This window comes from Fusarium tjaetaba (assembly GCF_013396195.1).
Source record: "Fusarium tjaetaba strain NRRL 66243 chromosome Unknown NRRL66243_c0000226, whole genome shotgun sequence".
In the NCBI taxonomy this organism is placed as follows: Eukaryota; Fungi; Ascomycota; class Sordariomycetes; order Hypocreales; family Nectriaceae; genus Fusarium; species Fusarium tjaetaba.
The window spans coordinates 253,141-269,552 of NW_023501422.1; the positions used below are offsets into that span (position 1 = coordinate 253,141).

General features: G+C 48.7%; 3 protein-coding genes across 3 annotated transcripts; 1 reads left to right on the forward strand and 2 right to left on the reverse strand.

Annotated features, from left to right (window-relative positions):
• Positions 1 to 983: 983 nt before the first annotated feature.
• Positions 984 to 7,048, reverse strand: FTJAE_9876 (two-component histidine kinase chk-1; the record flags this gene model as incomplete). The annotated part of the gene is made up of 2 exons (XM_037356841.1): positions 984 to 1,202; positions 1,271 to 7,048. The coding sequence occupies 2 exons, from the start codon at positions 7,046 to 7,048 to the stop codon at positions 984 to 986; spliced, it is 5,997 nt and encodes a 1,998-aa protein (XP_037203120.1).
• A 6,288-nt stretch (positions 7,049 to 13,336) lies between these two features.
• Positions 13,337 to 14,143, reverse strand: FTJAE_9877 (cytochrome B-561; the record flags this gene model as incomplete). Its single annotated transcript, XM_037356842.1, has 2 exons — positions 13,337 to 13,950; positions 14,005 to 14,143. 2 exons carry the CDS (start codon positions 14,141 to 14,143, stop codon positions 13,337 to 13,339), a joined length of 753 nt encoding a protein of 250 aa, XP_037203121.1.
• A 995-nt stretch (positions 14,144 to 15,138) lies between these two features.
• Positions 15,139 to 16,281, forward strand: FTJAE_9878 (allantoicase; the record flags this gene model as incomplete). The annotated part of the gene is made up of 2 exons (XM_037356843.1): positions 15,139 to 15,241; positions 15,302 to 16,281. 2 exons carry the CDS (start codon positions 15,139 to 15,141, stop codon positions 16,279 to 16,281), a joined length of 1,083 nt encoding a protein of 360 aa, XP_037203122.1.
• Between the last annotated feature and the right edge of the window lie 131 nt (positions 16,282 to 16,412).

Here is a 16,412-nt window from a genome sequence, read left to right on the forward strand (position 1 = left end):
TGACCAACTATGCTGGCATGGTTTTGAGATTGAGCTATTTGGGGGGGGGGGGCCATGATAGCGCTTGTGTTAGTTTAACATCGCAAAATAACATGTTTGTCCCTCCATTTTCAGACGTTCTGATCACGCAAAATTGTTCTTGAAATGAGTATAATTTAGATTGAGTTCTTCATTTTTGCCTCGTCCTGAATATTGTATAGCACCGTGTTGGAAATGCCCCGCCGCCACCTCTTTTCCCGCGGCGTCCGTCTATCTAAATATAAATGAATATCGAGCAATGTTGAAGAGATTCAACCTATCCTGCTCGTCCATTTTTCATGCATAACCCATACTCTTCGCCAAAAACATTACCAGAAAAACAAAAATGTATATCCTCATTGTACCTGCCGCATTGGCTAACGTGCATTTGACCCATATGGCAAAATGAATCATTTAATCAGGCCGTGGTAGCAAGACATGAACAATGCAAACAGAACCCCCCTTGACGCCATATCCAGTCTTCGAGCCCTCCCGGAACCCCCTCGGATCAATCAACCCAGGTGAGTGAAAAGTGAAACAAAACAGACAACAGGCGCGTGAAAGATCGCCAGTACCCATTATAAACCCTGCGCCAATGCGATAGGTGGCATCCAGCAACATGCAGAAGACAATTTGCCTGACCGAGGCAGGAAAATTGTTGTTGGTATAAAAGTCATATAGCCCAGAAGTAAACTATGCCAATAGAAATAAGGTCATTTGCCAGGTACCTCGACCTATGCCGGCCCTATTGAGCTGCAACACGGCCTAGCTTGGCAGTAGAAGACCATGGTGGCCCTACATAGATCTGTCTGGTCTAAAATAGAAGCTACCGTAGTATCATTATGAACGGAGGAGGGAAATCGTGAACAGTCATCGAATGTAAAAGGTCCAAAAAGAAGAAGGGGCAGAGGTGTGACTGTGCGCCAGAATTGCTTGAGAGGAGGAGACTGGTAAGAGTGTTGTGATCAAAAGAACTTCGACATAGCTCTGCTGAGATCGATGAAGTCGACTGGCTTCGTAACGTAGTCGCTGAATCCCGCTGCGACACATTTATCCTGAACGTCTGACATGACGTTGGCTGACAAGGCGATAATAGGCATCGGAGGGAAAGTATTGGCCATTTCCCACTGCCGAATCTCGCGGCACGCTTGGTAGCCGTCTTTTCGTGGCATATGTAGATCACACTAAGATTTATGTGTCAGTTATTAGAATCCTCATTGGAGACTGGAGACTATGGCATAGAGTAACATACCAAAATCAACGAATAGTGCTTATGTGGCTTTGACAAAACCATGTTAGTGCACTCTGCGCCATCAACGGCAATCTCGACGTCAACCCCAATCTTCTTGAGGTACTTCATGAGAACCTTCTGATTGACAGGATTGTCCTCGACCAGGAGCACCTTGTAGCCCTTGTTGCCCATGCGCCGTTCAATCTCCTGGTAGCTAGCCTTCTGATTCTCGACCATTTGCTGCGCCGTAGAGCGATTACGATCTATGCTAAGATCACGCATCTTGTTTGGATCGAATATGACAGCAAATCGAGACGGCTTCACAGGTTTGTAGATAAAAGTCACCATGTTATCTGAGAGGAGCTGCTCGTATTTAGTGTTGGCCGCCAACTTGATGACAGCTTGTCGTTGCACCGAATCTGACAGCACGAGAATAGTCGTCTTATCGATTGTTTGTGATTTTGTAATGTCATCCATAAGACCAATGATGGCCTCAGCAGAGGGAAGGTTGATGACAATATGTGTGAACTTGATAGGATCCTCACCACCAATCAATGTCTGTGCCTCATTCACGCTTGCCAAGGCTGTGATCTGATGGGGTACATCCTTTGGTAGAGTCATCTCAATATGCTGAGTAGTGGCCTCGCGACTATGGAACTGCGGGCAGATGATGAGGATTGAGTACATGGGTGGTCGGAAGTCCTCAGGTGAGCCACTGCCAGGTAAGAGATGAGTACCAGGAGAGCTGCGCCCTGAGGGCATCTCCAGCTTCATCTGAGACAAGTCTTGCCCACTAGCTTTAGCCGCCTCGCTAAATCGGGCCAGACCACCGGTGACAGATGTTGCAGAGGATCGGTCGGTGACCTGCGACTTAGCTGAACGGACAGACGGGTTGGAGCTACCAACAGAAAGGCCTCCAGGTGACGTGAACTCTGAGGTTGTGCCTCCAGGGCTAGCGCCTTCGGCGTTGCGTAAATGTTTTGGCGGAGGGAGAGGCTTGATAGTGCTGGGAACATTATCAACCATCTCCGGTCTAGGCGTGAAAGCACCAGTAGCAGGAGGGCTATCAGGCAAGTTAGGGTGATCATCGGCTGTAGGAAGGCCAAATCGCGCTGTGAAGGTAAAGGTAGAGCCTTTGCCTAGCGTTGCGCGTCCCGTCATGCTACCGCCATGTAGCTCAGCAAGCTGTCTAGAAATGACGAGGCCCAGTCCACTCCCACCGTGTTGCCGGGTGCTACTTCCATCGATCTGACTAAAAGGTTTGAAGATCAACTCCGCCTCCTCCTTCGAGAATCCGCGACCTGTATCAGTCACAGAAAACTCCAGCATGATCTCATTCTCGTCGACATGGGAACCCTCCGCGACGTAAACACGGCATCGACTGAAGACTTCGCCCTCTGAGGTGAATTTGATGGCGTTGCCAGTGACGTTGAGGAGAACTTGGCGAATTCGCACCTTGTCGCCCTTGACCCATGCAGGTACATCAGCCTCAACGAGATAGTTCAACTCCAGTCGTTTTGCAATGGCCATTGTAGAAACAAGCTCGTTCACGTCTTCGATGATGGACCTGGTATGAAACCATTCGTACTTTAGTTTCATCATGCCAGCGTCGACCTTAGATAGATCTAGAATATCATTGATAATCATGATCAAGCTGTTGGCACTGGTCTGTATGGTGTTGGTGTAGTCGAGCTGCTCTTCATTCAGAGTAGTATCCTGTAAGAAGCTCACCATGCCCGAAATTCCGATCAAGGGAGTACGAATCTCGTGGGACATGTTGCTCAGGAACCTTCCCTTGGTTTCCATGGCCTCCTTGAGCTTGGTCTCAAGAAGCTTGTGGTCGTTGATGTCTGTCGCAGATCCAAAGTAGGAGCTAGCACCACTGCCGAAATCAATAGTGTCAATCTCAACGCATCGGATCAGATGCCAACGGTATTCTCCAGTCTTGGACAGTAATCGAACCTCAGTTGTGTATGAAACTCGACCAGCGCTATCAGTCGCCACTTTGATTATTCCCTTTCGAGCCAGTTCAGTCAAGTCTGCAGCAGGCCAATTGTACGCTGAACTGCTGCTAGAGCTGTTGTTCCGCGACAGGGCCTGCTGCACATTACGGAGGGGCGAGTCTCGAGGTGTATGGGATTTTGGAGGTTGAATGGTGGCAGTTGACGCCGCCTCGGACTGTGCAGATCCCTGCCGGTATATCTTGCTATGGCCCTCACGTCGTATTCCGCCAGGGGTTGAAGGTTGGGTAGAGGGAATTCGGCATTTAGCAAGATCGTCCGGATGTACAAAGTCCATGAAACCCAATCCGAGGGAGTCAGAGAAGCTTTGCCCTGTATACGAGAGCCACTGTTCATTGGCAAAAGTGATTCCTTCGTCTTCGGTCGCTGTGAAGATGATCTGAGGGATGAGGTTGGCAAGTAATCTGTGTTTAGCCTCCGATGCCTCAATCTCCTCTTGTCGCGCCGCTTTCAGCTCAGCAATGTGCTGATCGTGTATATCCATGTACGATCCAAGAAATTGCATGATAACCCCTCTCTTATCCTTTGAGGCAACTGCTCTAGCATAAAACCACCTATAAGCGCCGTCGAATCGCTTAATTCGAACAGTCCTCGAAAATTGTTCGCCTGTGCGAATAGAATGGCCCCATGCTTTTAAGTAGTCGTCTCGGTCATCAGGGTGAAGACTACCCCATGGGTCTGCGGCAAGGTCGGTGGCTGTCTGGCCTCGGTACGAAAGATAACGGCTGTTGACCCAGACAATTTCTCCGGTCTGTGGAAGTGCGACGAACACATGCGCGGGTAGGGAATCTAAAATCAGTCCTTTGAGTCTGTCCGAAGGCGGCGGCATATCGACAGCTGTAGTAGTCAATGCGCCACTCCGAGAAGGTGCAGAAACGGGTGTCGGTCTAGCTGAGAGTGTAGAGCTAGGCGGAAGAGATTGGAAGGTGGAAGCAAAATCTGCACCATATGAATGAAGCATGCTGTGCCCTTGTCGAGTGCCACCTCCGGTCTTCGTAGAGTCAGCCAAAGCTTCAGCTGTATTGTCATTGTTGGTAGGATCCAGAGTATCTATACTGACATCTGGAGCGTCAACCTGACTCGACTTTTTGGTCAAACCGCCAGTCGATTCGTCAGAAGAAGTACGGGTTGCTTTATTATCGGCAGCCGAGTTTTGCTCTGGACCCTCTTGTGTAGGGAAAGAACCGCTGACTCGTATACTTCGCTTCTCAGCAGGAGAAGTGTCTTTTGAACTTGTTCTTGCCCGTGAGGTACCTATGCCGCCAAATGTTTCGTGTCGCGCAGGCACTGGTCTTTGCCTTGAACTAAAGTATCCCTCTCCTTGAGGTGTTGCAGCGGGACTCGAGGTCGGCGGTGGCCGCTTCTCGGCATGGAAGCCTCCAGATCCCTGGTCCCACCCAGGAGTGCCCAATGGAGACCCAGTAGCACTTTTAGAAACACCAGAATAATCGCTCGGACTCGTCATACTACCAGCGAGAGACTGGTGTGGAACAACGTCATCCGCAGTCAGATAAGCCATGCTTTCCAAGGGCCGCCCATCGTGTGCAACCGCCCCAAATCCAGTCGTCTGCGGCCTTTTCCGTTGGAGCCCTGCCAACTCAGTCTCAAGATTACTATAGTGCCGGCACAATGAGAAGGTTGTGGCCATATGAGGTGCCAAATGTTCCAAGGAGTGCTTGAGATTAGATGGATAAGGGATAATTGGGCTTAAAATTGATAAAATAGCAATCGGCGCTGGTTTGTCTCTCTTGAGACTGTCTGGTGTATTGCGGCCACCCTCCTCGCTAGGAGCAGGAACACTCTCGCTTTTCGTACGCGCGTGAGATCTTTGCTCCATCAAAGTGCTGTCAAGTTTAAAGGTTCGAGTGGGTTTCGAGAGAAGGACGTGAGACAAGGGGATGTGAAGAACTGTCCATGAGTTATCAACACCAATAGCTTCGGGCGGTCGCATCCCAGTGTAATCCTCTGTGCCAGTATCTGGGTTGAATGAATCTTCGTCGACCATGGCATCTGTAAAAAAGGGGTTTTCTTTGGGATCAGCGCGTACAGCTGGCGATGGAGCTGGCGATTGTGACCAAGGTGAAGGTGGCGCCTGTTCGAACTCTTCGTACTTAGGCGTTGGAGGCCTAGGCATATCGTCTTCTAGGCGGCCCTCTAACCGCGAGGCTATTGATTTCGCTCTGTCAGCAGCTGAGTGGGTTTTGCTCCGAGTCGGTACACGAGAAGAATTAGCTGAGTTGAACATTGATGATAATTTCGAGAATGAGTCCGAGCGTGGTTTGGCAAAATTCCTTGGAGTGGTCGAGGAAGGTTCCGGGGCAGCAGGTTTTGGTTTCTTCGACGATTCAGCCGGGGCTTCATCAGCGAGATACGGATATGATCTAGTAAGTGCAATGGCCCTTCCGCGTTCGAGTACTCGCATGATACCACTGTGGTCAATCAAAGGATCCGCCTCATAATCAAGAGCCTGTAATACCGGTAGAACACGCCCCTGGCTTTCCTTGTCACCCATGAGCGGCGCTTCCCAGCTTGGGATTTGTTGCTCAATGGCATCGTGTTCGTCAAGTGTCATCTTATTCAGTTTGGCATAATCGAGATAGGACTCTTTTGAGGCAGGACCTGCGGGATAATTGCTTTGGCTCCTGGCAAGAAATGCGGGCCGCCGAGCTTGTGAATTAGGCGGAGTTTGTGTTCTCTCCCTCTTATCCTCATAAGTCGTGAATGAATGGCGACTGAATAAGTTTGGCCGGGAGGCAGACTTGGCATGTAGATTGTCTTCAGAAATCGGTGGCGTAGCATTAGAGCCGGGCCAGGATCTATCGTAGTCGCTTGTGCTCATGACAACGCTACTAGACTGTTTGGCTGCCATATAACCCAAACTAAGATCGTCCTCCTTGTGAAGATTGAAGGTTGCTTTTTGGCCCCAGGGAACATTTTCGATGTCTGTTGTGTCAGCTGGAATAGCAAGTGTTACTCGTTCAGCTTTGTACACATCTCTCATAATTTGAACAACATTCGACCACCAAGCATCTAATCCAGGCTCAGCAGCTAGCATTAAAGAAAGATCGTAGAGGTTAGGATTGGGAAAATCGAGATTCTCAGGCTGTGGGGACATTGCGGACGGGTTGAAAGTGAAGTTGGATGCTGGAGTCGAAGTACTTGAAAGGACCTTATCCTGGGCAGCCATGCCCAAGGCGTCAAAAGAACCATAGCTAAAAGATCGTGGAGCACCTGTAGGTGAGAGTGTGGTAAAGGGTCTATGCAGATATGACGGCACGAAACCGGCAGGGGCCATTCGTGGAAACGGATATGACGGTGTTCCTGCGATGGGCCCTGGGGTGGGAGCACCTCGGACTGTAGCATTCGATTCAGTTGAGGTCGTTGTCAGAGCTGAAGTCTGAAGCGGTGAACTGGAAAGTCCTTCTTCGGGGATAGGAGAAACCCGATTCTTTTCATTGGGGCTTGCCATCAAGCCTCGGGCAGACATTTCGCGGCGTTCAAGGTCGCGTGCAAGCTTTTCTCGATATTCGTTAAGTTGCTTCTGTGATGACGCTTGGGTGGGAGAGGGAGCACCACCGAAACCTACACGCCGAGGACTCAATGCATCTGTTCCAGCAAGGGCAGCCAATGGCTCGACAGTGTTACCCGAGCCCTTGATCACAGAAACAGTGCTCTCATCGGTAGGATCTCCTATCATGTTGTTGTGGACGCGGGGCTCTTTAGATTGAGCATCAAGGGGCGAGGATGGAGGGTGGCTCGGGTGGCGATCCGTTGTCATTGCGTCACGCGCGGTTGGTGTCGCAGTCGCATTTATAGTCGAGTTCGAAGTCGATTCCGGCATCACACTTCCATATCTAATAGCGCTCACAGGCAGCTTCTCAGCCAGCGAAAACGACGGCAATATAGGTGTCGGAGAGGCAAGAGTCGTCAAGTCTTGTTGACGCGATGGTGATGGGATCGATATTATGTCGTCGCCAACCGGCGAGGTGGCTCTTTGCATGCCTCACAGGAAAATAAGTCGTCCAACGACGTACTGCCGGATCCTTCTCGCCGGTAGGAAGAGTAGTGTTGAGGACAATTCGCGATTTAAAGGATTATGTCAAACTAAGGTAGTAGTGGTCCTAGTGGAGGAGGGGGGATAGAGGTCGACGCTTTGTTCCCTCTAACCCCGAGCCAACAGTGGCAGCACAGTAGCAGCAACGATAGTCTCTAAGAAACCTAGCACTGGCTAATCAACGACCGAGGTGTTTATTGACTCGTAGGGAGGTCAGGATAGGATGGCCCAGGATCCGAGTGTGAGGGCCGTAAGAGGATGTTCCAACAACGGGGCAACGAGCGGCCGGAACGCAACGCAGGAGGTTTGAGAGCGGAAAATTGGGGGTTCAACCACACAGCGGTCCTGCGCAGTGAATTGTAGTGTCTCTCGGACTGTCTTGGTGCGGAGATTCAAAAGGTAGCGGTGGTAGCGGTGGTAGAGAGAGGTGGACTGAACTGGCCTGGCCTGGTTAGTGAGAGACTGGAGACTCCTCAAACGGGCACTTTGAAGAACCGATTTCAAGGTGGGCAAAGTTGGCTTCTGGCTTGCATTTGACTCAAGTACATCAAAGTAGCGCACAGCGGCTCCGTGGCACCAGTTAGCATACAATGGTCGGACATACTACTTGTCTGGTACTTGGCTAGTTCACGATGCTGGCGCGCAAAACGGGGGTCGGTAGTGCCAACCCTGCACGCGATGACGTAGAGAAAGCGACCCTCAGGGAAAGAAGCAAATGTGTACCTGGTCACTCCTACGGATAGGTACGTACTGAATGGAAATCCCAGCCAGAATAAAGTGCATTAAAAAAGAGGGCTAAAAGAAACTCTTCTCCATTCGCACACATATTCACGGCCATGAATCGCTTCGCACGAGACCATCTTGCCTTGTCACTTTCCATCCTAATCGCATTGCATTTGCATTACATGCACAGACTCGAGCAGTGATGATGTTAATAATAACAATCAGCGGTACCAGTAGACCGCAGCACATCAGTACATATCCATCCAGGGGATTGGCTGGCTGGCTGGTCGGTGCTCATGATGCTCCTGAGCGCAGATTACAATGAAGGCCAAGGAGGTCAATGGCTGCAAAAGTGGGTGCTGGCAGCTGGTGCATCATCATCGTCATCGTCCGCTGGTGTCCCTGGTAGCCAGCCAAGCATCAGCCCCAGCCGATGACCACTTACAGCCCTGACAAAGCTTCTAGCGGCAAGGTAGCTTCCACTGGTGAGGGGAGCTTTACATCCAGCGACAACCACGTCCATTATTGCCATACTGCCTGCATCCAATGGCTGCCAGGATTGCTGTAGGTACACAAGCTTTTCCAGGGCAAATACGCCAGTGTTGATCAAGCGCGCTGTAGTGGCGGTTGCGAACCCAGAATTTGGCTTCTTGAAATGCCCCTTTGCTCATAAGAATCCAAGAAACCATAGCAGAACCCCGTCTAACGGGTATTTATTGGAGACAGACTCTAAAGTGATTTTGCTTCGTTTTGCGATCAACGCGCTGTTCATTCATGCGGCCAATTTGGCAGTCATCTGTCCCGGCAAGCCTTTCAATGTTATTATTCTTCATGCTTCTTCGTGACAGATCGAAGCAGCGCTCGAGCCACCACTGTGACCTGTCATCGGTCATGGTGGTTGTTCCCCATAGACCCCTCTCATTCTCACTCTAGATCGGCGATCTTCAGGTAAATTGTCTCTGTTTGGCATTTTGACAGGAGCCACAAAGACAGGGACAATGACTTTCGGTCATGTTCAGAATGAGACTCTCTATGCTATTTACTCGTCAACAAAAAGACGAGGCGTTTTGATGAGCATAGTAGCATACTACTAACAGCCGTCTGTGTCTAATCCTGATCCCTTCTCTGGTACAATGCAGGCCGCCCAGGTATTCCTCAGAACAAACCGGCATGAGTCTCATTAGGCGAACCAGTTACAAAACCAGCCAAACCAATGATTTCCTCCAGCCCTCATGATTCAACGGACTTCTTCTGTCTCCCCTATTCGCCAAACGCTGCCAAGCGAGTCAACTCGATCACACTCGGCGTCCAGTTGACATCATCATGGACTTCATGTTTTTTTTTGCTGCTTGTCTATTAGGCACCCGTTTTGTTATTGTTGTTATTCGCGGAAGTAGCCCTGCTTCACCGAATTCCACAATTGAGTTTCTCTTCTTTTGCCTTTTTCCCCCGGAAGCTCCAGAATGAATTCATTCTACAGAGTGGTAATGTCGTTTTTACCGTCAACTCAATCACACTGCAAATTAGGCTCTTAGGTGGTGCTTTTTGGTCACATACTCCCTCCAGGTGTGGGGAGGCCTTTCTGGGGTCAGCCCTCAATTCCAATTTCAATGTTTCCATATTAGGACCCAGCCTACCGTACTAACTGGCCTTCCACGGGGGCTACGGGCTGACGGAATGTAGCCGGGCAAGCAGGAGAACCAGCCACGGAAGACTTGATTATTACCTCCATTATGTACTGGGATATTTTATCATCATACTGAACTACTGACGCTTACTTTCAGTTCGTAGGGAGTATGTCTGGTGTACCCAAGAGCCAACCTCCCTAGCAGTCTTTCTATCTTTCCAGAAAGAAATATCACAGTGGAGATTTTCTACAAGAAGATCTCCAAAAGAAAAGAGAAAACCTAGCTGCCGAGTGAGTTCCTCTACCGTGTGGAAAGGAAGGAGGCATACCCACTGTGCAGCACTTAACGCGAATTTCAAAGATGCCATCCCTCTTCGCGGTCAGTTCGACTGGCATTTGGACAGGTTCTCTTCCTTCGGTTATTTATGCACTTTGTGTGCCTCGATCAGGACCTCGCAAAGCAGTAGTGGGCTTATCTGAAATCCAAGATGTGACAATATTGGCAGTATTCCTCGTCATTACACAAAAGGCTGAAATAGAAGCTCAGCTTCTGTCGTGTTCGTCACAATTGTAGCCAGGCCTACATTTGTTCCTTCATTTCATTGGATTTCGCGCCTTGTCCCATTGTCTTGTGCTTCCACCGGCGCCTGAAGCAGCGGCTGGTTTGAGATGGAAGCGTTTTCGCATGACGTCTGTGTGCTCAAGACTTTGCGTGACGTCAAACAGAGCGCGCCACAAGACATCCAACCAATCTCAAGTTGTGGGGTGAGCCATGCCCATGCTGTCTCTGGTGACAACGTGTCTAGCCTCCGATGTATGGAGCTGATAGAAGCTCCAAGTAGAACCTCCGGGAACATTAACACTTTAGACCTGGAAATTGTCAGGATAAACTCTTCAATGAATCCCCTTAATACTGTACTAACTTACTGTGAATTCTTTATCGCCTAGGATCGAGCCCTAAGTTAGCCTGGGGAGACTTTCATCTGCTTCAGATGCAGGCGGCTGGGTTCACTTATCCGCTGCTTTGTTGTAACTTTGTTATCGTCTCAGACAACAACAAACAACCACTGCGAGGTTATCATATCCATAGCAAATCTGTTTTTTTTTAACCTATGATTTTTTTTTTTCTGAAGAAGCTGATATTACTTGCAGAACCCCAAGAGTGGGAACTGGACAACCACAATGACAACGTAATCGCTGTGGAACAGAAATTATAGTACCACGCATTTCATCAATCGAGTCTGGTTGGTCAACGGCATATTAAATCTTCAAAAGATTGCAGTGCTCCCTTGGGCTTCTTATCGCTTTCCACGGTCTGTGCAAGTGTGTGATCACAGGTCATAAAGCGATAGGTAGGTGTGAGTCGGTGACCAAGCTTTGTCCAAACCTCCCACACCAGAAAATATAATACATTACGGAGTACGTACATTGCATAGGCATAGATTGTTTATCTCCGTGCCATTATAGCTTCTCATACCCAAGCGGGGGTTTTTAGGCAAAGAATGTGGGACTTCTTCTCTACCAGCCAGTGTTGACAATCCATGCTGGTCCAATCTGAATCGGGGATTATTCGAGAAGTTCAACTAGTACGGTGTCTATCCTGGCCTATCTTGGTTACCCTTGATTCCCCAGCCGTTCGGATGCCAACGCCATGACCGTTTTTTTGTCTGATGGATGGATCCTTGCTCACGTTACTTTGAGCTTGGGATCTGGTGAGATGTGGGTTATCGAATGACTTGAAGATTTTGTGTTTAAAACATAAAAAACCTGCCATACGTACATGGATAAGGCATGGTTTTCATTCGATGTACATAGTATGTGCCCGTGGCGTGTGAAATCTCAGCTTTCAACTTGCCTCACTTCCATATTAGCTTTGCATTGGCCTTTTGGCATGATCTCTCCATTAAGTTGACCCGTGATCAGTACCTACATTGCCAATCTAAGGTAGTGGGTTCACTTGGCATTGTTGAGCCTTGTGCTTAACGGTTAGGCTTCGGCTTCGGCGGAGTTGATGTTTATCGCAAAAAGTAAGGTGGTAATGCTATGAGAGATACAGAGTAATCAAATAGATGTGCACCTGCAATTGCGTGTAAATGAAGGTAAATAGTGCCAGGGCTAAGAAAGCTTATCGACCATTCACCGTCATAGTTGCGTTGTTAAGGAAATCTAGCGATCTAGGTAAGTTAATGGTTTAGGAGGCTCATGAAATTGCCTGTCTATCATATCATATTGCATGTTATTTACGGCACCATACCTGGCATATAATAAACATGGCCGACATATGTGCCAAATTTAGGGTCCAGATCTCGGTTCACTGTTAAAATGCACTGTAGTATCTCTTGTATTGGGAATTTTGAGGAATGCCTGGACCGCAGTCATCGGTCCGGATCTTAAGGATGGGGTGCTTAGTCGGTTTTTAAGTAGACCATACAGATAGAATAAGGGTCAGATGGGGCCTCAGAGTCTCCTAAGAACGGTATGCATTCTTAAAACTATTTACTTCACATATGGTAAGTCCTCTGGCTAGCAATAGTATAGACGTATTGGGACTCTGTAATGTCTAGCTGTAAGAACTGGATTTACCTGGGCTTTGTATCGCCTCGTCTGTTACTGCGTAACCTCCCAGGCATAAGGAGAGCGATAACAACTTGCAAAATACATCACCGAGGGGTATAGCAGAATTACATAGTATATACAAGTTTGTTCTCTGTCTTATGCTGCTGCGCCAGAAACACTTCATTGACAGAAAACAGTCTCGTTTGTCTGTTGCCAATAAATTCCGTAAGACGGCAGAATATGTTTGAATGGCGACATATCACTGCAGGGTCTCAGGGGTGGAAGAAAACACCAACCTTCAGTCTTATACAACAAGACTCCTGGACTGATTTGGGATAATATTTCGTCTTGAATCTCGAAATTTCACTCATTCACGTATCTAATGAGAGATCTAACCCTTTCTTTGCCTCTACGAGAGAGAACCCGTTGTTCCTGGATTGGGGTAGAGAGGATAATAAAATTTCTTATCATGCCAAAATTAAACCTCCAGCTGTCTTGAAAATGTTTTGTCAGAGCGTTTTATGATGGAGTATGTCTGGCCATCAGATGTGTTCGGCTTCAGGTCCTGTAATACAATATGACAGATGATGTCACTCGAGCAATAAAGATTGAGGTTGTGCACATTTGGTACATTTGCCCTGAAGGAAGGGCGGGTCTATGACTACAAGTCTTTGAATGGTCAACATGTTGCACGCAGCATTGTAGCTTTTATGGTCGATACAACTCAGAAGTTGATAACACGTAGTGGCTAGCTTCGTCGGAGACATATTTCCTATATCGCATCGTGAAACAGGTAAACTGAGTACATTGTGATGGTTAAGCGCCAATGCCTAAGTAACAAAAAGGGTGGGAAAAAAGAACTGCATTTAACATGATGAAATCTCGCTCGCTGATAGCGGCGAGAGGCGCGACTACTCCCAGCAAATTCCTCACATTCGTGCCAAAGGCGCAGTACAAAAACTTTCAGGACGACAGTTACAAACAGTAAGAACACACACCAGTCACCGTGTTCTAAGGCTGTTCGCGAACTCATCGCACGTAGGAGGACCTACAGATTCCTTGTAATTGGTTTCCAGCAGGGTTCAAGTGATACAGACCAAGGACGGTCAAGTCGAGCCAGGACCTGGGAAGCCGAGCTTTTGCTTCTGAATCCGAGGCACAACACCCACCAAAGTGACAATAGCCAGCAATAGCACAGCCCACAGCTTGATCTTGAGCACGTTGTGATTGTAGTCTGTCTCGACAGCACTAACGACGGTAGCCAAGAGCAGGACAAAAATGATATATCCACTCCAGCGATGATACTTCCAGACAGCCTTGGCATTGTCCACGCCGCCATATAGGGCTGGAGTAGCCCACATGGTAAAACCGACACCGTATTGGAGAAGAAGAACGATAGAAGTGATGACACCGAGATAGCCATGGACAGAGTGAAAGTGGGGACCGTTGTTTGCAATCTTGTTATACTCGATGATGGTCACGCCAGCAACAAGAATCAAAAAGGCCACGAGGTTGAGACTGGCATGTACGCGCTGGCCGACACGCTTCTGCTCTGCCGTATGGGTCGGCTGTAGACTTAGAACAGACTGAGCGAGGGTGAGAACCGCGAGAGATTGAAGAAGTGGATGGGCTGAGAAGAGGATCAAAGGCTTAGAGAGGACGCTTGCCCAGATCAGAATAGTGAGTAGGACCACGCCCAGCTGAGCTACTATTCCAGTACCTAATATAACGTACAGTCAGCTATATGTCGGTTGTGTACAAATTCGAAGCTTACCGAGAACAAGATTCTTGATCAAGGGGACCCCATCTTCTTGCGCAGCATCGCCAGGTCGACCAAGGAGAGGCTCGGTTTCTCTGGCTGGCAAATCCTCGATGGGAGGGAATCGCTCCGGGACACCTGTAGCACTTGCCATTGTGAGTAAACTAACAGGTAGAGTCGTCTTCTGAGTGTGAGACTCGAGCTTTATGTATACGATTTGCAAACGAAATAGCGGATAAAGAGGTGCCGAGTCGAACTCTCTGGTCACTTATTCACGCCCCCGGCTTATCAACTGCGCACGCACTTGGAGGGTATTCGCAAGTGCAGATAGGTCACGTATGTAAGTGAGAAGTTTACAATGACAGATTCGTGTTTTCGTTTCGCTTCTATTTGCAATCACCGTTGACGTCAATGAGATGACTGAGCTTTGGCCAATCACAAGTCATGTTTTAGCAATAGCGCGGGGTAGAGCGACGGATACATCATGTAGCGCAGTAATCGCGTCAATGTCTAGGGTACCAAGGTAAGGAAGAAGGAAATGAAAACGGAACAGAAGTACTGGCAGATGATCTATATAAACCTGGCATAATTATCTATTACTCGATATGATCGAGCAAGCAACTTAGGCTACCAGATTAGCTCTTCATCTACTTAAACCGACCCGCCACAAACGATGCTCTGGTTGGCCCATTGTCGCTTTAAAGGTCCCTGAAAAACGGCTGGACGGCTAAACGATACGATCATCCACTCCCCCGAAGCCGGCGACGGGACGGCAATTGGCCAGACGGCCGGCGGCCAGCCGAAACTCCAGAGTTATCTGCAGCTGCATCACAATAAAAGCTGGAATTGGTGAAGGATCGTACGTAAGAGGATCGTCAGATTGTTTGCAGTACCGAAACGTCCAATAAAAATAAGAGATCAGGCCAAAAACCCGGAAGCATTTGCCATGATCCAATATTAACGCCATATCAGTGGGCAGTTCGGAAGTGGCCGAGCTCCCCTCCTCCGACTAATAGGACAGATCATGGTGCGCAGCCGAAGGAAATAAGGCGATAAGACCGTTCTACAAAATTGTTCAACCCCCAAGTTCTAGAGAACTATAGATCCGCCGACTCTCATTATACATTGCATAAACAAACACTTCACATCATGACTTCCATTGTTGACGAAATCGAATACAAGCTCGACAACGTCGAGGTCGCAACGATTCGTCCAGACGACATTAACAAGACTTTCCGTTCAACATGCATTGGTATGAACTTATATGGGCTCATTTATGCTGACCCGTAGTAACAATGCTGAACAATTACAGATCTTATCTCCAGTGGTCTCGGTGGCCGAGTCCTTGGCTACTCTGACCAATGGTTCTGCGAAGCGTCTAACCTGTTGAACCCCAGAGCTCCGATTGCTCAGCCAGGTAAGATGGTATTCACAGGTGCTTGGTACGATGGTTGGGAGACTCGACGACACAATCAGGAGCCATTCGACTACGCCATAATCAAGTTGGGCGTTGCCTCTGGCACGATTGAAGGGGTCGAGATCGATACAGCCTTCTTCAATGGAAACCATGCTCCTGCTATCTCTGTCGAGGGTATCTTCAGCCAAGATGACGACAAAGTTGTTTCATGGGGAGGAGGCCGAGGAGAGTGGGAGACCATCCTCGGGATCCAGGAGTGTGGTGCTTCTCAGCGATTTGCCTGGAAGCTCAAGACTCCTAGCCGAAAGGCATACACACATGTGAGGCTCAACATGTACCCCGATGGTGGTATCGCACGATTCCGTCTCTATGGGCACGCCGTCCCCGTCTTCCCTGAAGACAAGGACGCCATTTTTGATCTTGCTGCAGCTCAAAACGGCGGTATTGCTGTGTCGTGCAGCGACGAACACTTTGGAACCAAGGACAATCTTATCATCCCTGGCCGAGGAAAGGATATGGGCGACGGTTGGGAGACAAAGCGGTCACGAGGAAAGGACCATACAGACTTCGCCATCATTAAGCTCGGTGCCCCTGGATACATCGAGAATTGGGTCGTTGATACTGCGCACTTTAGAGGCAACTATCCTCAAAAGGTCTCAATTGAAGGTTGTGAGTGGACAGGCCATGGCGATCCTGTCGCAGATGCCACAGCCTGGAGAGTCTTTGTACCCCCTAGCAAGACGGGACCCGATCAGGAGCATGAGTTTGAGAGCGAAGAGAAAGAGAAGAAGGCCCTGGTAACCCACGTCAAGCTTATCATGATTCCTGATGGTGGAGTGAAGCGACTGCGGGCATTTGGCAAGCGAGCAGTCTAGAGTACTTAACGGATGAACTTTGGATATGTTCGTGATGAATACAAATGAAATTAATTGGCATAAGCTAAGATTGGCATGTATTAAATATCATCTTCCTGTTGGGTGGATACACGTCAATCTCAAACAATTGG